The 26,523-nt window shown below is 40.6% G+C and overlaps 1 protein-coding gene across 5 annotated transcripts; it reads right to left on the minus strand.

Annotated features, from left to right (window-relative positions):
- Positions 1-5,620: 5,620 nt before the first annotated feature.
- Positions 5,621-23,887, minus strand: vegfaa (vascular endothelial growth factor Aa). 5 transcript variants are annotated; one of them, XM_039806575.1, is made up of 7 exons: positions 23,122-23,887; positions 20,906-20,948; positions 17,164-17,360; positions 15,749-15,825; positions 15,628-15,660; positions 11,291-11,422; positions 5,621-8,541 (listed from the first exon to the last, which is right to left on the minus strand). In XM_039806575.1, the coding sequence occupies exons 1-7, from the start codon at positions 23,185-23,187 to the stop codon at positions 8,520-8,522; spliced, it is 570 nt and encodes a 189-aa protein (XP_039662509.1). In that variant the 5' UTR covers positions 23,188-23,887; the 3' UTR covers positions 5,621-8,519. The 5 variants fall into 5 exon arrangements, with proteins under 5 accessions (XP_039662509.1, XP_039662510.1, XP_039662511.1 ...); XM_039806576.1 differs by lacking the exon at positions 23,122-23,887 and adding an exon at positions 22,096-23,102; XM_039806577.1 differs by lacking the exon at positions 11,291-11,422.
- Between the last annotated feature and the right edge of the window lie 2,636 nt (positions 23,888-26,523).

The raw sequence follows: 26,523 nt of genomic DNA on the forward strand, positions 1-26,523 counted from the left end.
TTTGGACAAGTATCTACCAACCACACCATCCCTGAAGCACACAAACAGCTGTTCACTGCGTCTGATTGGGACTGTGCGTCCCACATACCATGCCAACTCATGAGCTGGGCAACGCAGATGCAATTTTTGCCTCCCAAAAATCATGGGGTGGACGACAAAATGCATCTAACTGCATAACTCTCGACCTGAACGAACTCTTCAAGTTCTTGGGAGCAATTGAGACATTTGGTCCAAGAGTAGCCGCGCTGCATCCTCACCTCCTTGACGCCCACAAACAGAGGATGAACGCTGCAGAATTGGAGAGAATAGCAGAGTCTCAGATGCCCTGATGGCCCAGATTCAGGCTCGCTCACATCGCAGCGAAGCATCAAGTTGAAGCTTCAGAAGAGATCCTGTCGTTACTGGGGACACTGCGGATGTTCTTGAAGCAGCGACTCAGACAGCAGTGTTTATACTGTCATGTACCTCCTGAGTGGCCGGCTACGTTTATGCAAACTTCAGTGGGAGAGTGCTCGGGATAAGAGGAGAGTATTACCCGTACTGTCCAGCAGAGGGCGGAGCCTGTTTGAGATAGAACTTCCTTGTTCTCTTTGCTTGTATTGCAAACTAGCTACATTTCCAACAGCGAAAATGGCATTCCAAAATATGAGTGCAGAAGATGTTATGGACAAGGATTTATAATATGTACATTTTAAAGTTTTTTGGCTGACATTCAGCCATACCCCTCAGTGTCCATACCGACCCACAAGGCATCCTTTAGCATCTGTATGATACAAAGCTACAGTATTTGGCGACGAAACGGGTTATTACGTTGCTGTGTTTTTATGTGCAGAGTGCTGCTTTGTGCTGTTTTTCGCCGCTGTGTTTGTTTTACCAACATACAGAATAAAGCACTGCATTCACTCATGCAGCAATGCGGCACCTTCCCGCGGATGTGTGTCTGTTTATTTGTGCTTTAGAACGTAACCGCCGTTAAACAATCAGAAAATAACGCTTTAATCCTCTGATTAACAGCTTTGTCCTCACTAACGCCACTCCCTCTCTTCATTCACTTTCTACCTCGCTCGCCCCCCACTGCACTCTGTCTCTGTTTCTCTCGGGCCCGTTGAGCCAGGGAAGAGGGGCCAACTTTGAATGCTGTGTCATTACAAACAGTAAGCGATACCTCCAACATGTATTACCATTAGGTAAAGTTTCTATCTATCTCTGCAGATGAAAAGTGTTTTTCTTTTTGCTGCCCTTAGGAGGCATTTCCTTTCTTTTTCTTTTTTTTCAATAGTCCAAATTTAACGTAAGTGCCTTGTTGGTTTGTGGTTTGCACAGGCCCCTATCTGCTGCTCCTAACATGGGTTTATTAAAGCGTTTTGCTATGCTAATTGAAAATTGCCTGAAACGCACATCCAATTTAAGATGAAACACAAATAATCAACATAATCAGATGGGTAAGAACAAGAGTGCATATCATTTATTTTCACCGTAGAATGTATTGAATGTCAGCAGAAATTTCTCTCATAAAATAAAGGATATGACGGATGTATTGCTCCTTGGTTCCCATTTGTCTGTGGCATTAGCGAGGGAGCAGTTGAAAGTCCAGCCCCACTTGTTAATATGGCAAAGTTGGCCTGGATTTTCTTTTTTAATTCCCCTTAAATCGCAGATCAAATGATTTGCAGCATTCTTTTGAGTATTTAGCAGCAAAACGACCCAGCACTTTTACTGGGCCTCATTTTTGCCTCAAATCTGCTATTCTGAAGTGCTTCAACACTTGTGTATGATATTAATGCCTAATCTTTTGTGAACATGCTACCTCAGAGGTGACAAAGTACTCACACATTGTCTTTACGGCTTCTGACTAAGGAGTTCATGTTACAAGCACTCTCAGGTTTTCCAGTCAGCTATCATTCAACAGCAGGAACAAAGTTCACATGTTATTAAACCTTAAACCAATACCAGAGTTTATCTGGAAGAATTTCAATAAATGAAGCTAGAAAAGCTGTCATATAAAAGATATTTTGTCTATTTATAGAATGAAAGAGAACATCAAATAATAAATAGTAATGGGGGTAAACACAGAAATGTTAAAAGTTAACTTCCCAGCATGAACCACAACATCAAAACAAAAAGTAAAAATGCCTCTGCTGTATGAGTCTGAACAGGTCAGGAAATACCACAGAATAGATTGCACAGTTAACTGGAAGTGAGAAGTGTCACCATAATTTTCTACTTTCCTAGTAAGTCTATCCGTTTTATTCCATATTTATTTCTATAACAGCTGCTGTTTGTATTCTGAGAAACCTCTCTTATTCATTAATTTAATACATTTTGATGTACAATGAGTCCCCCTACCCGACTAAGCCTAAACACGTAATTAATCTGGCTTTGAATAAAGAGTTTAATAATGCATTATTGGGAAGATTATTAAAGCGCCCATATTATACTCATTTTCAGGTTCATAATTGTATTTTAAGGTTGTACCAGAATAGGTTTACATGGTTTAATTTTCAAAAAACTGCATATTTTTGTTGTACTGCACAGCTCTCTCTACCTGCTGTAGATCCTCTTTTCACCTGGTTTCTGTTTTAGCTACAGAGTGAGACCTCTTTTCATCTTCTTCTTCTGTACTATCTTTGATTGCACTCGCACATGCTCAGTAGCTCAGATGTAGATCATGTCAGCTAGCTAGCTCCATAGAAGTAAAAGACAGGCTGTTTCTCCAACTTCAGTCAGTTACAAGGCAGGATTAGCTGGGAGACTTCTAAATGAGGGCGCACATGTAAGTAGTTCTTTTGTAGATTATGGTGAACTTGTGTGTGTTGTAGCAGTGCTTTGCTATTGAGAACGAGGTACCATGCTAGTGTTAGCATTAGCGTTAGCATGCTAATGCTAACGCTACAAGCTAACGGTTGCGGTTAGCCAGCTCATTTCGGATTGTGACGTCACAGTCCGAGCCGATTTTGAACAGCTCACTAGGAGACTGAAAGCAGGACACATTCAGAAACCGTATCTCACTCAAAACAGCATGGATGGATTTTTTTCAAAGTTTGTATGTGTGTGGAAGCACCAGAGACACAAAAGAACACTCCAAATACCAGAAAAAGTGTTTTTTTCATAATATGGGCACTTTAATAATATACCATATGATACCATAAAATACCATGTTGATTTTCAATTCTATGTTATATTTGTGTATTATACGTCATATTATGTTATATGTATACAGTTATAATATATACTGTATGTTATATTGTTGTACTATATATTATATTATGTTATACTATATTACTACACTAATATGTTACATTGACTCTTACTGTAATAGTGGGTGGTAGTACAGACCAAGTACAGAGTGTGGAATGGTAGCTGGATAGGTGCCAGTACACCTCCTGGGCACTGCTGAGGTGCCTTTAAGCATGGCACCGAACTCCCCGATTACTCAGGGCGACTGTCCATTGGCAGCGTTGACATCGCTAAATGTCCTGTTTGTGCCTCTTTGTGTATTTTGGGCCTGTGTGTAATGTGTAAAAAATAACAGTGGGAACATTTTTTATTTCCCCCTTGGGGTTCAATAAAGTATGTCTCCTTCAATACAGACAAACACTGAATACCGTTACCTAATCATAGTAAATATTGACTGGCATACACTGTTTACATAGGCCATTTACTTTGCTGCTTAATCTCACCACTGTCACTTTATCAGTACCACTCACTTTACCATTGTCACGGACAACCAGGAGACATACTGGAGTAGTGAAGCAGATCTTTATTAACAATGATCCAACAACGAGCAGGAAGCAACAGGCAGGAATCTGGTAGCTGAGTAGGCAGGTTTAGAGCAGCAGCAGACAACAGGATACGAAGTACTGGTAAGGCAAACTTTGATAGACTAGGCTTTAACATGAGGGAGTCAGAGCGTCGTGTAGAAACGAGACTAGACAAAGTGCATGTGTGTCTGTGCTGCTTATGTAGGTGGTGGTTGATTAGCTGCAGGTGGTGAACTGAGGATGTGGCTTGATGAGGTGCAGGTGTGTGTAATTAGTACTGAGGGGACTGGGAGCGTCTGATCGGCGTGAGTGACGAGGAGTATGAATCAGTGGGAGGAGTGAGTGCTGGAGAATGAGAGGGAGGAGTGAATGCAGGTGACGGTGGGACCCTGACAACCATATCATTTGTCTCCAAATATTCTTGTAAAGTTTCTATTTTTATTATTTTTATTATATTCTATTATTGTAGTTTATGTATCATTTTTTATTTATTTCTGTTACTTTCCACACTTATGTGTATTTATTTCTGTTTCTGTTGTACTACTGCAACAACAGAATTAACCCATTGGGGATCAATCGTATGCACCATACAAGCTGGTCAACAACAAATCCTTCCAAACAAGTTGTTTATCACTGCATTACAAAATGACCCAAAGTGTTTTGTCCATGTTGTGGCTGGAACTGTTGGTTGGTAGGTCTACCACTTTGGTCCGCCAGCGGGTTGACACTTTTGATTCACAGTGAAATGTCTTAACAACTATGGAATGGGTTACCATGAAGCTTGGTAAATATATTCATGTTCTTCTATTTTTGGTAATCCCCCTAATAATTATCATTATAAGGTCAAAATATTGCAAAATATCCTGACATCAACAAGATGGATTTGCACAAACCTTAATACATTGAAAAAAATCATGTTTCCCAGATGATGTATCCTCAGTGATCCCAACTATAGCACCACCAGCAACTAGTAGATGGATGGTCATGAAATTTGGTTCAGACAGTCATGCTCCCCCAAGACAAAGTGCACATTTGGTGATCCTCTGACTATATCTGTAGTGCCATCATCAGGTCAACATTTCTTTTCGTCCAATACTTTGGTTTATGACCAAATACCTGCAAAACTATGATATCCGATCAGCCTCAGCTGCACTTTGTGTTTACACTAAATTCGCTGTACCTGAGTACAGCCTCACAGGGCTGCTAGCATGGCTGAACACTACAGAAAAGATTGTGTTCATGGTTGAGATTATAAAAAGGTTGTTCTCATTGTTAAAAGAAGTCAATACTGACAGTCTTGCCGAATCTGCAGCAACCACCATGGAGACAGTGAGACAACTGTCAGTAAAACTATATATGGTTTATGAAATTTCTTTAAAGATGACAAAGTTAACTAATGATATCCTAACTTGTGTTAGAAAGAAATACTGATTTATAAAAGTAATATATGGTACTTTTCGAACTAGATCTCAAAACAGTTGCCAATTTCATCTCAGTAAGCATACAGTGGCAACTAGCAGTATTACAGCCTAAACCACTTTTGCAGTTCCTCCAGTTTTTATCCATGCTGGTGATAAGAACGTGAGATGTATATGAGAAATGGGATGTAGTCCCAACCAGTTAGGTTTTTAAATACAACAAACAAATATCAATAAATAATTCTTACAAAAATCTTTTAAACCTAACTCTGTTGGTCTACATGGAGGCCATGTCAATGATCTAGCAGTGTCAATGACACATCATATCTTTCCTGTTACGTCTCAGTCCGCTGTATCTGACACCATAATTCACACTAAAAAGATAAGTTTTCAAACTAGTTTTTGACATATGACTAGACATTTAATAATACAAAAACAATGTATTTTCAAAATAAATATGTTTTAATACACTAAAAACAACAGAGTATTAATATTGTAAAACATTTTACAGCACCAATAAATATATTAATGTGAAAATATACTAAAAATGTGTGGCTGTACAAACTCAAGAAAAAGTCTTAAATACAAATAGAATGTTGTCATCATCAGAGGACTGGAGAGGCTAGGTACTGAACTAGCAGCCGGTTCTCAGTGAACATACTCTCAGGCCTAAAGTTTGAGGGTGGCAGCACAGAAGGTCGGTTCACATGAACAGCAGTGATGCAGCTGGCACTAATACATAGTTAGGATTCATGAAAAAAGTGTCCCTATACTTTTGAAAATGGATTAAAATCTGAGTCTACAGTCAGCATTACTGACTTTTAGTCTTCACCCGTCTTTTGACCATACCTGGCCATATTGTACCGAGCCTAGCAGGTAGTACAATCAGGAATTCACACATTTTGAATGAATATTTTGTGCCCACAAATTAGTCAACTGTCCTTAAAATAAATTATTTCATGCGTCTTCATACGGTCAACATTCACTGTGACAAACAGTTTACATTGGGCGGTGTCAGCACTCCTTGTTTGTTCTTTGTTGGCCAGCTTTGGCTGTTGGGTGCGCACATGCTGAAATAAACAGTGGTCAATGTAAGAATTTGATTTCTGACTGAGTTACATGTATATACTGTATTTAAAGGTTTTAGCTAATAATAACATAATACAGTGTTACTTTATGACATTTTTCTGGTTTGTTTTGGTTATGGTTGGTGACATACATATTAACTGTTAGGAACTAGTTATTAACTCAGGAGCACAAAAAGACAAATTCTACATCACACTGCCATGATTCATAGAATTGAGATTAATGTCAGAACAAAACAATTTTTCTGTACTGTTGAGATCCAGCCGCCTCCAGACAAACTGTATCAGATAATTGACTGACTAATGTCTGTCAAAGCACAGCTCCCGGACATCAATCTGTAGTATATTCAAAATAATATACTGTATTCCAGTGACCTTACTTACTTCAACTTATGTTATCTTATATATATATGTATATCATCAGTATAGTATTTATTCATTGTCTTACTTAAACTTGTTGCTTTGTTATTCACTATTAAATATATACCTTGCAACTTTCTATTTTTTCTCCATTATGGCTCATTAATGAGGAAGGTCTTTTTCTCATATGGTAACAGTTTAGCATTAAAGGAAATGTTTGATTTATGGTAAGTGGCAGTATCCTACTAAGCCACACAACAGTGTAATACTTGGGAATGAGAAGGTTATGTTAGTGCCTTGGTTAAAGTCAGAGAAAACACTGTGCCAGTTTACCACCGTCAGACTAGAGGCCTCAGTCTGATCGGACAGTCTTCACTAAATTACGTCAGAGCTGAGCAGCAGAAACGAAACTCCTTCGGTCCTCCATATGATGTGCCTTTGGGCCCACAAGTGCAAAACCACGTGTCCATCACCCCAGTCCAAAATGAAAAACACCTGTGTTGGCATTTCATTCACACACATGTCGGTGGCTGGGGTTACTATCGGTCAACAGGCCCACCATGATCCCCCTCCGGCTGGTGAGAAACACAGCTTTAGTTTAAATCAGGAATGTCAAAGCATTGTCTTTCAGTCCTTTTTCCCCACAATAAAAGAGTCTACAGTCATACGTGTTCTCCATTCAATCTCTTAGGAGACTGCAAACAGTTGAGGAGTACAAATAACCTTAACACGGCATATAAATATCAGTATACTGAACATATTCTATAAATAAGATGTAGTGTACTAGACAAAGGGATAGCTAGTAAGTATATACAGATCGTTTATGATAAACTGCTCTGTTGTGGATGCCTGACTATTTCTTTGGAACACAGAAAGCCATTAAATAAGAAAACTGGAAGGTTGAGGATTTCTACAGTGAGGTGCCTATCTGTGATCAGCTTGTCACTTCTTGTCTCCATATATACCTATAGTAATATCCCTTCAGACAGCCATTTTATAAAAGGAGCACAATACCTTAAAATGTAAATAATAAACTCTGTGCACAAAAAGAAAGACATCTGATGGAAACTCCTAACTCTTGTCCTGCCCTTAGACCCCACACAATTTTAACATTGACTAAAATTGTTGTACTTGCTTAACTTAATTAGCTAAGCTTTAGTTCAGTTCTTGCCATCATCACGTAACCCTTCTATGAGGAAAGGTCATCTTCACATTATCCATCATCACGCCACAAAACCTGCATCCACAGTCACTTCAGGAAACTCTGAGAGATTTTTCCGGTGTGCTCTCACACCAGCTGGAGTCACTCCATACAGTGGAGACAAAAACTTCACATCATGTCACAGAGGGAAACAGTTCTTGGACCTGCCGTTCTGTTCAAGTACAACCGGCGTTCCTCCACCTCCGCCTCCTCGTCCTCCCTTCCGTCTCCTCCTTGTCTCTTCTGTCAGAGTTCGGAGGTGAGTTTGGCTTCTGCTGCACCGCTCGTTGAAGTTATAGTCACCAGTTTTTTTTGTTACTAAAGAAATGTTTAAGATATTCATATCCACAGCAGACCGGCATCCAGTGAAGTGTTAGATAAAAATAACAGATTTCTTTTACCAGTTCTACCCAAGAGCAGAACGCCACTGAAGCTTTTCCCATTCACACGCAAGTGGCGCATTCGTTTTGCTTTAAATAGTGTTTTTTTTTATGTAGCAGCAATACACATTGTCGATGTACTTATAGTATATGTACATATATTAATATCTTTAGGCAGAAAACAGACAGTGGCAAGATCTGCGCCAAGAATGTCCTGTCTTGCGTTGTCGTTTCGTGTCCTTGCAGGGAATGCATCCTCGGGTTTCAAAGTGCTGTGCCAAGAAAATAATTCCTTCATAACAGTGTTGCTGGTCTCATCTCCTCGGTTTATCACATCTGTGGAAAACGAGATGAAAGTCTGGTTAAGTGACAAGCAGCAAATTGGTTTTATACAGCCTTCTCTCACAGAATATGATGTGCATGATGTCCTATACATAACTGCTCCATGCAAAAAAAAAGGGATTATTTAGAGACAGGGGCAAAACAGTAAGTAGAAGTGGATAGTGAAGGAGGTTGGGGGATAGATGACCTGGGTCAGTTTCCACCTTCTCGTACTTTTTCCGCTGTATATAAAATGTGCTTTTTCAGTTAAAGGTTTGGTCTTTATGTTTTCTGGTAGCTTTGGGTTCAGGTGGTGGGGTAATAGCTGGAACTGGGGGGTGGGGTGGAGTGGTGGGGGTTGAACAGGCATCTAACCCCAGTTCCAGAGACCCCCCACCCTTAGGTCCCCTCCACTCTCTCTCTCTTGACCACTGAGCAGCCAATTGGAATCATGTCAGTCATCACTTCACCAAGAAGTGTGTGGCTCTCTAAAGCCAAAGCAATGTGGGGGGTCCACAGGGGTCAGAGGTCATGGAAGTGGCTGGGTCAGGAGAGGTCGTGAAACCTTGTTAACAAGAGGCAGCAGTCCTCTATTTAGCTGTTTGCTGCACACAGTTGGGGTGATGAGTTTAACTCCACACATATTTATTAGTATTTGAGTGTTTAAAAGTAATGAGTAAAAACCAGTGAACGTGACGTGCAAGCAGCATGAACACGATAACCGGTAAACCTTTGTTAAAAAGAACGGCTGTGGAGCCTCTGCCATTGCTAGACCTGCATGACGTTTTTATCCGACTCCTTGTCTACTCTACGTAACTGGTAACAAAGCAAGATTGACATTCACCTCCCTCACAGGAAGATAAATATATAATCACTGGCATGTGAAAACCTTGTATCTCCAAATTGGTGATTTTAGTGCTTTAAAAAAAAAAAAATATATATATATAAAAAATATATTTTCAGATCCTTCTAGTGGTATCTGGCTACGCTAAATGTTTCAGAAAAAAAACGACCTTAGTTCAAGGTCCATTGACTAAGTGTTTGTAAATGCTTGCTCATGGGAAATTGTTGGGTTAAATTATAGAGTGTGGTCTAGACCTACTCTATCTGTAAAGTGTCTTGAGATAACTCTTGTTATGATTTGATACTATAAATAAAATTTAATTGAATTGTTTCCCCCAGGAGCTTTCGGCATTCTCTCACGGTCTTCATCAGCAAATGGAGTTGGCTCAGTATAAATAAACAGTACTGAGCTAACTCTATCCGCAAATGAAGACCGTGAAAACTCTGGGACTAAAAAGGTAGTAGTGTGACATGCAACAAAGGCCCCAGGCTAGGCTGAAGCAGGTGGCGTTAAGGTAATGTGATATGAACCTTAACCATTTGGCCAGGAAAATGACATTTATATTCAGCTTTCATTGGAACTATTTTCTATCAGTGCTTTCTTTAACATCCCAAATTAAATTGCATTCACCTTCATTGTATTGGGGGGCAGTAAGTGGATATTGTAAAACCTGGATATGTAAAAACTGTCTGCAAAGCCAGATAGCACCAGAGGTAAGTAAAACAACATGGGTGAACCAACCCTTTAAAGCTTTACATGGGCTGGGGCAATCCTCCTGGGCTAATAAAACCGTTTCCTTTATATAATGGCTTTGTAAATCTAAGCTAAAGACCTATCTTTTTGATGTTGCTTTTCTTTAAATAATCTATTTTATTAACTTTAATTTCTTATACTGCACTTTCAATTGTATTCTTGTCTTTTAATGTTTTTAATTTGTTTATTAATGTTTTTAAATTGTTTTAAATTGTTTTCTTACTGCTCTTTAATGTTTTATGTAAAGCACTTTGAATTGCCCTGTTGCTGAAATGTGCTATACAAATAAAGCTGCCTTGCCTTGCCTTGCCTTGCCTTGCCTTGCCTTGCCTTGTAATGGATGTTAACGATCAACCATTTAACCGTTAACCAAGATTACGATTTTTTACCGATTAATACTATCAGTTTTGTTTATCAAAACAAAAAAAGCAATGTGTTGCATGGTAAAAAAAAATAACAGTCCATACAATCTATTTCTTAACTGCTAGTTAACTTGATGGTGCTAACCAGCTAGCAAGTTCCATTTTAAGCCCTAAATTTGTGGCTCTCTGCTGGACGGCGCTTACAGCGGAGAACTACGTGACACATGGCACTACATTGGGTTAAATCGGCCGTCCTCTATACGGAGTATCCCGATCAGACACACAGCTGACAACAACGCAGGTGGAGACAGACTTGGACATGCGCTCTGCGAACAGCTGCAGATCTTTGCCGGTCGCACGGAGACGCAGGCCGTTCCAGGAAAGGGGCTGCGTGTGGGACAGTGCACGCGACATCGTTGCTGCACGACCGGTTCAAGTCTGCAGCTGCTCGCTCGAGCCTCCCGGTTAACGGGTTAATGATCGGTTAACGAGGGCCGGCTTTCGATAAGAAAAAAATCTAAATTTGCATCCCTAAATCAGACCGGATTAAAACATGTCAGTGGTAAAATTAAAACATCATCAACACTCAAACGGATGTGACTGTTGCATCTTACAAGAGACAATGCAAGCACAGAGAAGCTGCCACATTCCCATGAACAAACACCAACACAACATGGAAAAGCAGGGAGAAGCATGCATTCAATCCTTGCTTGAAGCACAGCGGTGGGCGTGGAGATGGGTAGACGGGAGGGGAAAAAAAGGAATTCAAGGCACGTTGTTTATCGTGTATGTATGGTAAACAAACCTGCAAGTTCTTTCGTTTAACTCAAGTTGCCTGGACTTGCAGTCTAATTGTGTGAATTTGCAGGAACATTTACAGGTGAGAGGGTCCTGCACAAACAAGCGCTTTCTTCTCTCTGAGCAAGGCGCACAGTGGCTGCAAGGGAAGCAAAAAGGGAGAGACAGAGAGAGAGAGAGATCTAAGCTATAGAGCAAATTCGGCAGAAAGGACAGACACAGACACTCATGCAACATCCCTATCCTCCCCCTTCCTCCTCACACCCCAAACCACCCCTCACTAAGATCGCTTTGTAAAGGCATTTGTTTACACACAAGAGAGGATTTGTGGCTCAGATTTAATGTTTTGGGTATTAAACTAATCCACCAACTCTGGCATCCTCGTGCCCTGCATAATTGAAGCATATGTTTTAAGTAAATCACAAAGTGAATCTACCCAGTTAGAGAAGCTTTGCACTATTATGTATATGTATATATAAGTATAATGCCACCATGCCCATTTACTTTATATTCGAAGAACAAGGAAACACTTTCTTTTGGAAATCAATGACTCTTCCATGGTGACATTGTCCAGGTGTAAAAACAAATCAGGCCAATAAAGCTGGCACTGGAACTTCATTTTTATTTAATAAAATCTTTTTATTTTTAATCCTGCCCTTCCACCATTGATATGAAATGTTCTTCCCCAACATTCTATTTCAACAAGAACATAAATGACATCACAATAAGGAAGTAAAAATGTAATTTAATGTGCTGTAACAATTTAAGGGATTTTATGTTCGAAGAAATTAATGACTTGGGGCCAATCTCAGTTTGCATTGTCATGCTTGCAAATCGATGCTCTGGATACAATATTGAAATTTGTATTGAAGTTTTTGTTTGGCAGGAGCAAAGAACATTCTTGATAAAGTCAGAAGATGATTCCAGAATTCGTCAAATATCCATCATCAGCGCAGAACCTTAAGTCAAGCAATTGGAGCCAAAGCCAACTGAACCAACTCCTCCTAACACTTTATAATAAATCCCTAAAGGGCAGGTAGAGCAATTTAACTGAGGCAGTGTGTTCACCCACAGGAGGCGCAAGGAGATGGAAAATGAATGTCTAAGTTTGATGTTAAGGTAGACACTATATTTGTTGCAGTATCTGTTACAGTGCTCTGCTGACGAGATGGAAGGCCACACCAGAGACACAACAAGGACAGAACTAGATATACGAGGGTAGTTACTAACTGAAGTAAAACGGAACTATGCTTTGTCTCAAAGAACTGATTTCACTATGCAAAACACACACCCAAGCAGAAGGATCAATTCTGTATCACCTTCTAGACCTCCTGTATGAAAACAGGAGGAAAGCAACCCAAAGCAGAACTTATCTGTGAACCTCTCAAGGCTACAATGATCTTATGCCACACACACACACACACACACACACACACACACACACACACACACACACACACACACACACACACACACACACACACACACACACGTATCTGTACTTCCTTACTGTAATACTGTACTCTAGCTGGCTATTTATCATCTGAAACAAAAGGAAACACGGCAACAGATAAAAGCCCCCAACAGCAAGTAGAAGTAGTGAGTGCTTATCAGTGCAGCACACTACAGGCCAGCAGACAGCCTTAAAGATAACCATTTCCCATAGAGATAACATGACAAATGCCATGGAAGTGGAATTTTGTTGCAGATGAATAAAAAAGTACACAGGTAAAAACAAAAATGGAACCTGTGCACAAAATCCATTCATTATATTGATTTTGTTCATAACTTGACAGTACTTAAATGTGTATTCTTAAGTTAGTTAGAAAATCCACCTGCCACACAGTGGTAGCTGGTGGCCAACTTCAGGCTCTGAACAAATAGAGAAGGAGGCAGGAGAAAATGAAGAGACACTTAAGCAGATGCAGGGACTGTCATGGAGGGTTCATTCAAAAGCCAAACAGGAGGTAATGAACCAACAGAACAGCTGCTCTAAGCTGGTCTCCTCATGAGCAGGGGAGGATATTGATCCATGGGATAGGACTGGGCTAGGTGTGTCAGGGTTTCTGTTCCTGTAACCGACTGTATGAATGAGCACATCCTCTTTATAGCACCTTCACCTCACCCTGCCACAGGGTAAAATAGCTGCCTACGTGCACAGTGACAGGCAGACATTCTACAAGGCTGGACGGAGCTCAGCTCAGTCCCATGACAAATGGGTTTGACTTAGCTAACACGATCCCATCTATCCTCCACCAATCCATCAGGTTTCAAGCTGCCGAAGCGCAGTTTGGCACACACGCACTCCTCTTATCCAATTAAACAACCTGACCTACCACTGAAAAGCCTTAAGACGCACAAACCACATGCATGCCTCAACACACACAGCTCTATGACAACTGTGACAGGGAGTGAGGTCCCTCGATCAATGACGACACTTCCGTTCGTCTCCGAACTCCCCCTTTATTTACACCCCTGTTACATGTGCCTCTGGTGTGTGTGTGTGTTTGTGTCTTGTTTTCTCCCTCTGTCTCTCTCTCTGTCTCTCTCTCTCTTCTCTCTCTCTCTCTGTCCCTCGTTCCGCCCTCCTCCCTCTGCCTTTTGCACACCTGAGCGTAATCAGTGCTCAGGTAGAGTGGGGGAGGTGATAAGAAGGCAGAGAGTGAAGGGACAGAGGCACATGGAGAGCACAGCAGCAGCACACTATTAAGTTTATTTGAGTTTCTGCCTCACCTATTTTCTCCACAAGCAGGTTTCTGTTTCCCAACCTCCGTGCACAATTAGGTGCTGGAATTTTGTTATTTTAGTTTATTGTGTTAGTTTGGGCTGGAGATTACCGGTAGTTCCGTTATTCGTCTGTTTTGTTTGTTCTAGGATTAGTTTACTCTTTTTAGGTAATTTAGGGGGAGACGTGGGGAGCGACTGCCCATGTCTAGGTTGGTCCAGCATCTTCCCATCTTGTATTCTCTTTGGCTGGGGTCTCCGGTCCCTTTTTTGTTTGCTACTTTTGGGAATAGCTATGTTTAATAGCTATGTGAATTGCTTGTTTTGGGAACAATATTTTTGCATTATTTAATAAAGCTTGTCGGTTAATTGTTAACCTTGTGTCTGGCATCCTTTTTTATGTGTTGCATCCTCCAATCCCTTTTGAGCCTTGATTTGTTTCTTTAAATGGGAGGCCGTAACAACCCCTAAAAATAGGTTAACAGCATGACACCTGCTGCTATGATTAGACTGGAGAAGTAGCCCAGGGCAGAGGGTCAGGTTTGTGCAACTGGAGTCAGAGTGCAGACAGCAGCGGGTGGTCTGAAGCTGGCTGGCTACGCCTCAATCACTCACGGTATTATAGCTGCACCCTAAAGTACTAAACTCGCGGCCATAAAAAGAGCACGCTCAAAGTGTGAGAGTCCGTATGATAGGTGGAAGACCGGGTCTGAAGGCCCTACTCTAAACTTTTAACTTCTACAGGAAACATGATGGTACACTTGTAAACTTGAGTTTGATCATATGCTATGACTTCCTAAATTGTGACATCCCTGAGCTTGCTCATTTTCTGTTTAACTAAATTGAAAGGACCACATACTTAAATATAGAAATCTGTGTATTTAAACCAAAGTTCAAAAAGCTAGTAGTGGGTATTGCAACTTAATATATTTTTTTTCTGGTTCCATAGCTAAAAATCTGGAATTGAATGTCTGTTCAAATTTGCAATCCATCCATCAATTCAGCCATTATCTGTAACTGCTTATCGTCTACAGGGTCGCGGCGGCTGGAGCAGATACCAGCTGACATTTGGGGGAGAACCAGGGTACACCCCCGGCAGATTGTCAGTCAATCACTGGGCTGACACCGAGAGACAACCATGCTGCCATTCACACCTATTGGCAATTTAGAGTCAACAATTAACCTAATCTTTTTAGACTGGGTGGAGGCCAGAGACTGGGGAGAACATGTCTCTTGCTGTGAGGCGACTGTGCGAACCACTGCCATTTTGTAATGTTTTTTTATTTTTTATTCTTTGATAAAGTAGTTTATTTAAATTTAAAATGTTGCCACTTTAGACCATTAAGGGCAAAGTTGTATCCAATGTTGTGTTTAGACAAAGCATATTAAGGTCAAAATACTAATCAATTACGCACCCCATATTGACAATAATGCTATCACTACTGGAAGGATCCATACTATTACATCTTACCACTCTTCATTAACACATAGCGCAAGAAAGTCAGAGAAAGGGGAAGGTGTGTGCATCTCAACAAATGAATACAGAGAACATGAGAGAAATCTGAAACCTTCTGAACAGATGAGAAAACAGGAAAAAAAAAAAACAGAACACGTACTTACTATTCTTTCTTTGCTTGAACATCTGGCTTTAGTCTGAAATTAAAAAAAGCAAGATGATTTAGTGTTTTTTTTGTGGCTTTTATCGCATCACTGTCACTGTGTGAGGTCTGCAGTTTCTTACCTGCAATCACACTTTTGATGCTCTGTGAAACTTAAGTGAATCATATGTTGCGTAACCATTGGTCGAAACCGCATTACCTTGAAGAGAAACAGAGGACATAAGGCAAGGTTTAGATTAAAACGTGACTTTCCGTAACATGCAGTCTAAGCACCACAGCCATTACTGTTCTGTAACCCAACGGCTCGAAGACGTGAGCGGTCTTTATTACTCTACGTCTCTATTCTTCTCCAGCCAACATCCACGTCAAACAGCCGGCATGGTTTGAGCACAGTAGAGGCTGTGACCACACACTAATGGCTGTAAACACACTGGTTGGGGTAAACGACATACCTGAGATGCTGATGGATGTAAATGTTCCGTGTCTCTAACCTTTGCCTAACAAGCCTTTTTCATAATGTTTCAAGAATTACAAAGCACCACTAACCCTAACCCTGTGATTGTGCTCAGAAATTTCCGATTTAAGGGTTTAACTAAATAATCTTAACACAAGCTCTTCTTACTACCTTTTTTTTTTTTTTTTCTGGAACACTCAATTTTAGTCTTCATCGGTGGGTGGAGTTTACTCAGTTTTCATAGACCGCTCAGTTGTCACAATGTGACCCAGATATGGAAATTCAGTCACGTGATACATACAACTACATACTTTGATCATGTGATGACATCGGAGCTATCTCCATTACAACTAAGCAAAGTCCATCTGCTGATGAAGACTAGAGCTGCAAGGATGAATCGATTAGTTGTCCACTAATAAAATAATCGCCAACTAGTTTGATAATTGAATCGCTTTGAGTCATTTCTTGTGAAAAAAAAAAGTACAATTTCTGATTCCAGCTTCTTTAATGTGAATATTTGTATAGTTTCGATACTCTGTGACAGTAGACTGAATATCTTTTGAGTTGTGGAACAAAAGACATTTGAGGATTTTCACTAGCCTGGGAAAACCGTGACGAACTCCCGGCAAATTTGAGATTTGCTCTGCAAGTCAGTCTGGCCAAGAGCCCATTCAAGCCCATTTCCAATTTTTCCAAATAGAGGCACCAATCGTAACCATTGAGGCGGGCTTTACATGATGACGATAGCGCAGCGACAGCAAGCAGCTTTTTGTTTACGTTCAAAATGACGGCCACCGAAGCACAGCAACCCGTTGGTGCCGCTGTCGCTGCTACGTCACCCGGATCGGTTGGTCTGATTGGTTGAAGGACTATCCAATTGCGCCCCAAAGGCATTTGAGCGTCGTCCGTTGGTGACGCCCCTTTGGAAATGGGCTTTGAATGAACCTTCCCCAGACCCACTCTCAGTTACAACTGAGAAGGGTCTGGTGTCAACCAGGCACCATTTTCTGACATTTTATAGACCAAACAACTATTCGATTAATCGAGAAAATAATCAACAATACAAAATAATCGTTAACTCACCTGCAACGTGACGTTGCTGGTTTCCGTGGGTACACACTCCATTGCTTCGTCACTGCAGCAGCCTCCACAGCGGTTGAGGACCACGCAGGAAGGAACGTAGGTATGTTCTGTGTCCTCCGGATACTCATGGAAGATGTCCACCAGCACCTCCCTGGGCTGACACATACTCTTGGTGATGACTTCTGTGAGAGGGATAACTGAAAAAAAAGACAAGAGGATTGATCATCTTTTCATCATCATCATCATTATCGTCATCTTCCTTATATAGCCAGTGTGAAAAGTGAATAGAAAAGCTTTACGTAATAATGGATACTTATCCAACCCCATTTCCTGTCCTGAAGAATAGAGCACTTGTTTATCTGTTGCCAGTAAAAATACCTCAGCCATTTATTTCCTAAGTGATGCCCAATACACAAGACAAACTCAACAAGCAAACAGTGCCACAGATCTGTGGCCTGAGCAGCAACAATAACATTTTTGTGCCAGTGACAACCTTGTACTGACAATATGTCAAACTGGTAGGGATAGGGTTAGAAAATACAATAATCACACACATTTATTAGTAGATAACAAGGACGTAATGACCATGTGACAAAAGATTTAAAAAAAAAACTTAATACGAGCAAAAACTGACTTTTTTTAAATTTATTTTAGTGTATATAATGTATATAATAATTACATTAAAGCAGCTACACAGAAAGATGCAACCTTGACTGAGATCAAATATACTGTATTCTACGTATAGCAGCAAGTAATATTTGGAGATCAAGAGCAGAGAGTTGATAACGGTTTTGATACCAAACTCAAGACTTGATAAAACTAACTGAGTGACCTGCCAGCCCTCTCTGTATTTCCATTCCCTGTGCAGCCCAGAATAATCCGTCCCACAGTCCATAGGACTACGTTCCCAGCGACCCCGAGCTAACTCCCGACCCCTGGTTTGCCAGAGCAGTCACGACCTCAGGCACTGTGGCGCCAGTTCACCTCTGACATGTGACCCCAGGAAGCCCACCCCTGTGCAAGCTCTGCTTCTGGATTAATGCTGCAGACTGACTCTGTTAGCTTTATGATTACTTTTTGTTTTTTAAATGCTACAAATAATACACAGATGGATCCCTGATAATTTCATTTGAAAAGTGTTTTACGCAGTATTTCAACCATACCATCCACTGGACATGGTTACATAACTTTAACTGAGGCATGATAAGGCAAATTGCCTTTACAGACTGTAGAATAAAATACTCTCATGTTACAGTGGAAGCGCTCTGGTGAGACATCAGATATAGAAAAATGAATATAAATATTAAAAGCATATTGACTGGGGTGCCTGGGTATCTCAGCTGGTAGAGCGTGCGCCCCATGTACAGAGGCTCAGTCCTCGCCACAGCAGCTGCAGGTTGAATTCTGACCCGCGGCCCTTTGCTGCATGTCATTCCCCCTCTCTCTCTCTCTTCCCTTTCATGTCTAAGCTGTCCAATCAAATAAAGGCCTAAAATGCAACAAAAATAAAATCAGAGACTTTTAACTTTTTCCCTCAAACGCTGTGCAAATCGATTATCAAAATAGTTGCAGATTGATTTAATAGTTGATATCGATTCATCTTTGCAGCACCATGTATCACTCCAGATCTATGATGAATGACTCTGCAGTTTTGGCTGCAGTGACCGGGGCCAGCAGACACGAACAGCTAAAACACTAGCACCTGCTGGGTGGATTTGGTTCATGAGACTGTCAGCAGACTGCGGCCTCATGCCAACACACTCAACTAGGGCTGCACGATATTGGAAAAAACTGACATTGCAATATATATTTTTCCTGCGATATGTATTACGATATGAGAAAAAACTCCATATGAATAGCTCTATTTGGAAATAATAAATCATTCTTGACTACTGGGGTGATTTTGTAGGGGAGTGCATCTACGTAGAAAATAAAAATGAAAAAGGAACTTTTCTTATGTGAACCATTCTTTGTTGAACTTTAATGCTTTACAAACACCATAGGAAGGAAGCGCTGTGACTACTCTTCTGAAGTGATTTTGGAGAGGGAAATTAGGTCGCTAAATACACCGGTTGACTCACATGACAGCATTGTATTGAAGTTTACGTCACACATCGCGACGTAGACGATTAAACAAACTATCGTGCAGCCCTACACTCAACTGGTTCTATCGCCGAAGCAAGGTTGCAGACATTTGCTCTGTCTAACATCATCCTTTAATAGTTACTCTGGTGATACTCTACAGGATTGTTATCGTCAACAAGTCTAATGACAAGACCCACACTAACGAATGTATCGTAACGAGTTCTGTTTGTGTATCGGTCTGATCCATCTCATTCATCTGCGCCATAGAGCTCCATTGTTGTCCTAAACTATATTAAATACACATCAGCGAGCCACACTGTTGCACTGCGTGACATGTTACATAATCACAAGCGGCACGGACACTGTGTTTTGACAAACAAAAAAAGTCTTAACTTAGGGCCCACTTATCAACTTTCAAGGTGGCAGTAGGGAGTTGGGCTGGGAACCGGAGGGTCGCTGGTTCAAGTCCCCATATGGACCTCCTGGACACTGCCAAGAGCAGCTTGGCTGGAGCAACTTAAGCGGGGTGCCTGTCCAGCAATGGCATCCCCCCTCACTCTGACATCTTTCCATTAGTGCATACAGTACTGAGCATGTGTGTATTTCAGGCCTGTGTGTAATGTGTATTCTAACAACAGAGTGAAAACATTGTAATTCCCCTTGCGGGATTAATAAATTAGTATTTATTTAACTTGTAAGGGGCTTTCAACTGTTTAGCAAAATTGCAACATGTTTATTTGAACTGAAACAGGGGTGCGTTGAACACCCTGTTGTGTGCGCTGTTTTGTGTTTAGTAGGAATGAATGGGCTTGGGGCTGAGAGCCCCAGGCAGGGTGGAGAAGTCAGAAAGCATTGCAAGACACAATCTCTTTGTGGGATCTGCTGTTGTTGAAAAATATATTAATCTCCATTCTGGCCGAGGTGGACTTAACAAGTCATATTAATAACGCTTCAGAGCTCTCCACCAGGAGTTATCAGGTCACAGTCTTGAAACAGTTGATATGACAGCTTTTGACAGGTGGTGTGATCTCTGACAGTGTAGGTGTGTGAAGGTTAGCAGCATGCAGACGGCAGACTTTTTGCTCCTCTGCAAACACTAGGACCAACCACACAACCTGTCCAGCGACGCCGTTTGCAGTTGACTAATCTGTGTCTCCATCCGTGACCAACCAACCAACCAACAGGGGCTAACCTTGGCCTCAGCATTGTCACTGTCAAACAAACATGAGTATGGCATTGAACCAAGGCTGACTGTCTGCTCATGTATTGACTGTGTTCTTTCACCACAGATTGAAAATGAAGCACATTATTGTGGAGGCGTTGACTTATTTACACCTTTAATCTTACATTAACTCGTGTTTTGAAATCTGCCCCTCTTTTTATGGCGACTCCAAAGTCCTGATTCCGACCTTTCACCGCTGGGAACTTTGATTCCCGTCTGCTCAGTACAGAAAGCAATCCTCAGCTCACACTAATGAACAAATACCCCCCACCTACACACGTCAAACATTTAAAGAAACAAAGCAAGTCTGACGCAGAGTAGATACAAATGTTCATCACATGTCCACTAGGTGGCCCTGTAGTTATCTGGCCTGCACATTGAAGAAAGGAAGAAGTCTTTAAATTAGAACAGCTCTAATGGAGAAAGAAAACTTACCCTCATTTTTACTCTTCTCCACTCCCTTGTTAATGCTGGCAGTCTGTAAGAGATGCACATTAGACCAGGTGTTAAATATGTCTCCTTTGCATGCAGCACTGCCTCTGTACAGAATGTCATCACCATAAAACAAATCAAAATGTATCTCGTCAACTTTTACTGTACAAATCGTATTAAATGACAGTATGTTAGGCCTAAAGGTTTTTTATTTTTAGCTCATTACATCACAATATGATTTATGGGGAAGCCAAATCCACAGCAGTATGACAATAGCTTCCTAATCATAAAGACTGATATCAGAATAACATGTCACGCAAAAAAATGTTGTTATAGACTCTCCATTATGTCTCTGCTTGTTACCAAATGCATTCAGATGCATCAGGCCCGTCATTCAAGCTGCAAACACGAAGTTGAGGAGCAAGGCTGATGTACCTTCAAAATAAAAGCGCTGCAGCCTGTTGCTCAAACAGTTTAGTCTATACGGAAGAGGATAAGGGCCACTGGTGAAAAATTTATTTGAGTTCAGAATGCTGAGTTTATTCTCAGAATTCTGAGTTTCTGACTTTATTCTCAGAATTCTGACTTTAAACTCAGAATATAGGCAGAATTCTGACTTTCTGAATTCTGAGATTAAAGTCATAATTCTGAGTTTAAAGTCAGAATTGTGAGAATAAAGTCAGAATTCAGAGATTAAAGTCAGAATTCTGAGATTAAAGTCAGAATTCTGAGTTTAAAGTCAGAATTCTGAAAATAAAGTCAGAATTCTGAGATTAAAGTCAGAATTCTGACTTTAAACTCAGAATTCTGAGAATTAAGTCAGAACTCAAATACATTTTTCACCAGTGGCCCTAATCCTCTTCTGTAAATCTAAGGTATGCTGCCCAAAAGATAATTAATTTAAATTTAAATGGGCATTCTATATTTGAAAAAACTGCCATGCTTTTATAAGTTTAATCATTTGATGTTGAAAGCTAAGAGTCCTAGCAATATTCCAACAACTGACTGACTTTCTTTGTAAAAAGTAAAGTACAACTCAAAAAGTAAAAATCATTTCAAATTTTCACTCCAATTCATGAAATTGCTTGACCATGGCTTAGTTTTATTCTGAAAGGAGTAACAGGAACCGGCCTTTGTTTTGATTGTAAAAAGATAACGTGACGAATCGGCATCCCGGGCAGACCTACGTTCACCTTATGTGGCTGCTGTAACAGGCGGAGATATTGCGTGAGAAAGCCAAAGCGGGAACGGCCTGTGTGGGAAAGAAGTGGGCATCCTGCAGGGCGGTAGGACAGGAGAAACCGGGTCTCAGCTTCCACACACACTCCGGATCACCGTGAGAGAAAAAAAGATTGACTGGGAATAAACCCTGCAGCTGAATAGCTGACTGACTACAGAGTCCAAACTACACTCCGCACTTAACAGTCAGTTCTCATGGAGGCGCACTGGGCAGAACTCTATTCAGAAATCTCAGTTTAATGCACACTCTCCGGAAATATTGACCATATTACTAACTGAGAAACATTTTCGGAATCGTATCGTTTACTATTTCATTCGGCATAGAGGTAATCCAGGAAGCAACACTCGTTTAATCATAAATCACAACTTTTATGACTATTACACCCAGTTTGGTGAGTCGCAGCCTACCATAAGCAAACCCAATTTAAGCTGTATTTCTATTCAACTAAGTACTTTTCCGTGAACAAAACATATGCCGAAATGTAATGATTGTTTTACAGAATCGAAAGACACTAACTGAATAGGCCTAGGTATAGCTACGTATTTCATCAAGCGCGTCTCTTTGCACGTAGCGTTTAAAGCAAATCTTAACCTCACTGGTTTTTAAATGGAGTCTGGCTTTGCAAAAAAGGGACATGTATGGGTGTTTCAACAAAATGGACAAAGTAAGACTAAGGGCTTTTATGTAGACTACAAACAGAAAATAGAAATACCGGTGGTAACATTTTCATTTAATAATACATTTATATATAGAATACACTTTCAGCAATTAGCCAACAATTTCCCTACGTGTGTAACGTTTTTCACTAGGGATGGGATTAGTGTTTTCTTTGCGCCACGTACAGCAGGAATCTAAAATGATTGATAGAGAACCGGTATGCTTTAAAGACGCATACATAGCCTATACATGTGAATTAGAACAAACGTCGCTGTCTAGGCCTAATTATTGATATTACGAATGAATGAAGTCAAACACTCACCTTTATAGTGGATAGGTGAAGAACCGCTGCCAAAAGGATGTGTACCAAACTGACAACAAAGTTCATGGTTGTAATTCCGCACGATGAGTCTTAAAATCTCTGCGGTCGTTTAATAGTAAAAAATAAAAATAAAATAAAAATCTTAATATTTTATTAACAAAACAAACACCCACGCAGTCAAAAAAATGTCAGAAATATTAAATAAATAAAAAAACGCGTATCCATATCTTCCACACGCATGTGGCACGTTCACAGGGACCCTTCCAGTGTCTCACAGCAGCGCTCCTCTGGAAACCTTAACCATCCGACAAGCGTCGCTCATCCACAGACAAAGACACTATGATGGGTTCTGAAAATCCACGCTGGATCCGGGACCTCGGGAACAGAGCGATCCTCCAAAAAAAAATAAAAAAAATACAGTAATAATGTTCACAGTGGAAACGGGCCGATCAGTTCATCAACTTTACGCACCGGTGTCTCTCTTTACTCTCATTAATCCCACAACGTGAAGGGGTGTGTGTACAGTGTGTGTGTACAGCAGGCACTGTTTGCCGGTATGAAGTGATCCTTTTTGCTTTCTTCCGCAAACCTCCCTTCTAGGGTCCGCCCCCGTGCTGTGCCTCGGCTTCTCTTCTCTTTCTAAAGATCTTATGGGGAGCATCGACAGCAGCTTGTCCCCGGCTCAGCAGCGGTACCAGTCTGAGTCTCTTTCGCGTTCTGTCTCCTCTTGGCGGCTGCTGCCGTAGTTCATGCGTTATTAAGGAAGCCGGCCGACAGCAAGCTTCTTTTGTCGGAGGCGGGGCGGCTGGGAAGAACCAATGGCAGAATGCCGGGGGGGGGGGGCACTGGATCTGAACCTGCTGTTAACTCACACAGGGGCGCCGTATAGGGGCGAAAAGTTAGGACAATTCCAAGGGCCCATGACTGACAGGGGCCCCAAAAAATAGGTAAAAACTAATATAAAATTATTAAACCATCATCATTCAAGTATATATATTTCAAATATAATAATAAAATTAATGATCTCTTTGTTTTACTTGTTTTTGGCAGTAAAAGTTAAATATCCCCATTGACCAAAAAGTAAACCATATTCCATATTGACCGACCACCATTTCATGTATCTGCAAGAAATGGTTTGGTCCTGCCTTAGGGCACTCAGCGACGGTGTTTAGTTGCAGTCAGTAGATGCGCCAGAACTACAGTGACCACAATGTTGCCAAATAACGTTATATCAAAATCTGGTTTTCAAAAAAGGAAAGAGAGAAAAGAGAGGAAAAACAAAGGAAAGGGTGTCAAACTGTAACCCAGTTTTTCACCAAGAAAGGTGGATATCCTCTAGTCTGTGAGTGGTATTAACCTGTTGGCTTAATGTCCATAGTGAAATAAGCTAGCTAGCTACAGACTAGTGTTAGCCTACATTTAATCACCATTTAATAAGTGCAGGGAAACGTTTAGCAACATATTCATATTAAATCATTGTCCCTGCCCCTTTTAGCAGACTTAACAACAGATGAGTCAGCAGCACCCCAGTCTCCCCCTAACTGTGCCCCTCCCTGTCCCAGTGAAGAAGGTGAGCAACATTGTGTTCAATGACATGCCAGTTAGCATCATTGCAGGGAGTCTGTGGGGATTTCTCTGTCTCTCTTGCTCTTTTTACCATTACAAAAAAATAAAATGAAATATTTGTTAATGACAAAAATTCAAACACATTAATAACAATTATTTTATCACATAATGATCATTATGAAATAAAATTAAAAAAAAAACAACCTACTGTCTGTACTGGATGCTGGACAGTTGTAAACAGTGAGTAGCTTACCTGAGCCTGCATGTAAGATACAGACAATATTAAAATAATCCAGTTTGATATGTTCATTTAGATTGAATTATGGAATGACATCTATAGATACAGACTTTATTATTCCCATCATGAAGGACAAGTTATTTGAGAAGCTTGCACACACACACATACACACACACACACACACAAACACACAAACACAAAAAAATCTATCGTATCTAATGTATGTAATCAAGTGGTGGTGATACAGAACTAGGTAATTTGGGTCAATGTTCTGTAGTGTTAGTGTTATTTATTAGTATATGGCAATCTTGCATCAAATAGTGAACTACATACTAGACTTGCATGCAGGGGTTAAATTGGGCCGGGGCTCTCCGGGGCTCAGCCCCGGCACATAAGCCTACTCGTGTCTGGATGTGCCTGCTTGCAGTCTAAATATGTCACAAAAAATATGATGAAAGGGATGCTTTTGAAAACATGATATTTCTGACAATAAATGAATGATGTTTGAAATGGCATGTCTATTTTGTCCCTAATGCCCTAATACCTGTTGATACAACAATGCAAAATATAGACTCTTAACCTTGCAGTTTTGCACATATCATGTAAGACTCTATTTCTCCATTTCTTTGCACAAAACTCTCCAGAAAGTGCCATTTAACGGTTTATTTTTCAATTTTTTTCCCCCGGACCCCCTAGGGAGAGCCCCCCCACATAACAAATTCAAATTTAACCCCTGCTTGCATGCATGTACAAATCACCAGCAGCAATATATTGTGCTAGTACTAGTATTGAACTACAAGCAGCAAGACAGTTGCAAGCCTTTAATTAGAGTTATGTAAAGCTTTTGATGGGACAGTTAGGTCCTAGAGATGTGGTGACAACAGCTGCGCAGAGGGGGCCCAATTAGATTTTTTGTCATGGGGCCCAAAATTCCTGGCGACGGTGTGTGTGTGTGTGTGTGTGAGTCACACACACACACACACACACACACACACACACACACACACACACACACACACACACACACACACACACACACACACACACAGTGACTGTACAGCAGCCCTGTACTATATTCTCACGTGTTCACTTCAGGTTCGTAGGTAGGTATACATTAGAATAATGCATAGTAAAGTACCTACAAATTATAGGCAACACGTGCACAGAATTTCTATTAACAGGTTTCAATTACCATTTTTTTCTCTTTTCTTTCTTTTATTGGGTCTATATGTTGCTGTTTTTATACCTTGACTGTACTCTGAAGTTACTCTTCATGTTTCTGTTACTTTATGAATATATATTTCAAAAATATATTAATATATATATATTTACATTTTTATCACATACTGTGTAATTAAAAACATATCTGTGATATTTCTTTTCTTTTTTATTCTGGTTTTATGGCACACTTAGCAGCAAACTGAATGCTGACACAGTTAGGAGACTAGCTGGTGAATATGCAGTACTGGAAAATTTAGCAGCTTAATAAGAGACAGTCATTCCCTCAGGAGTTGGTAAAGTCCCAACCAGAGCTGAAAGAGAGTAAATATATTGGACTAGGAGTCATCAGGTAGACACACAAACACCACTCTGAATCA

The sequence above is a fragment of the Perca fluviatilis genome, chromosome 7 (assembly GCF_010015445.1).
Source record: "Perca fluviatilis chromosome 7, GENO_Pfluv_1.0, whole genome shotgun sequence".
Classification (NCBI taxonomy): Eukaryota; Metazoa; Chordata; class Actinopteri; order Perciformes; family Percidae; genus Perca; species Perca fluviatilis.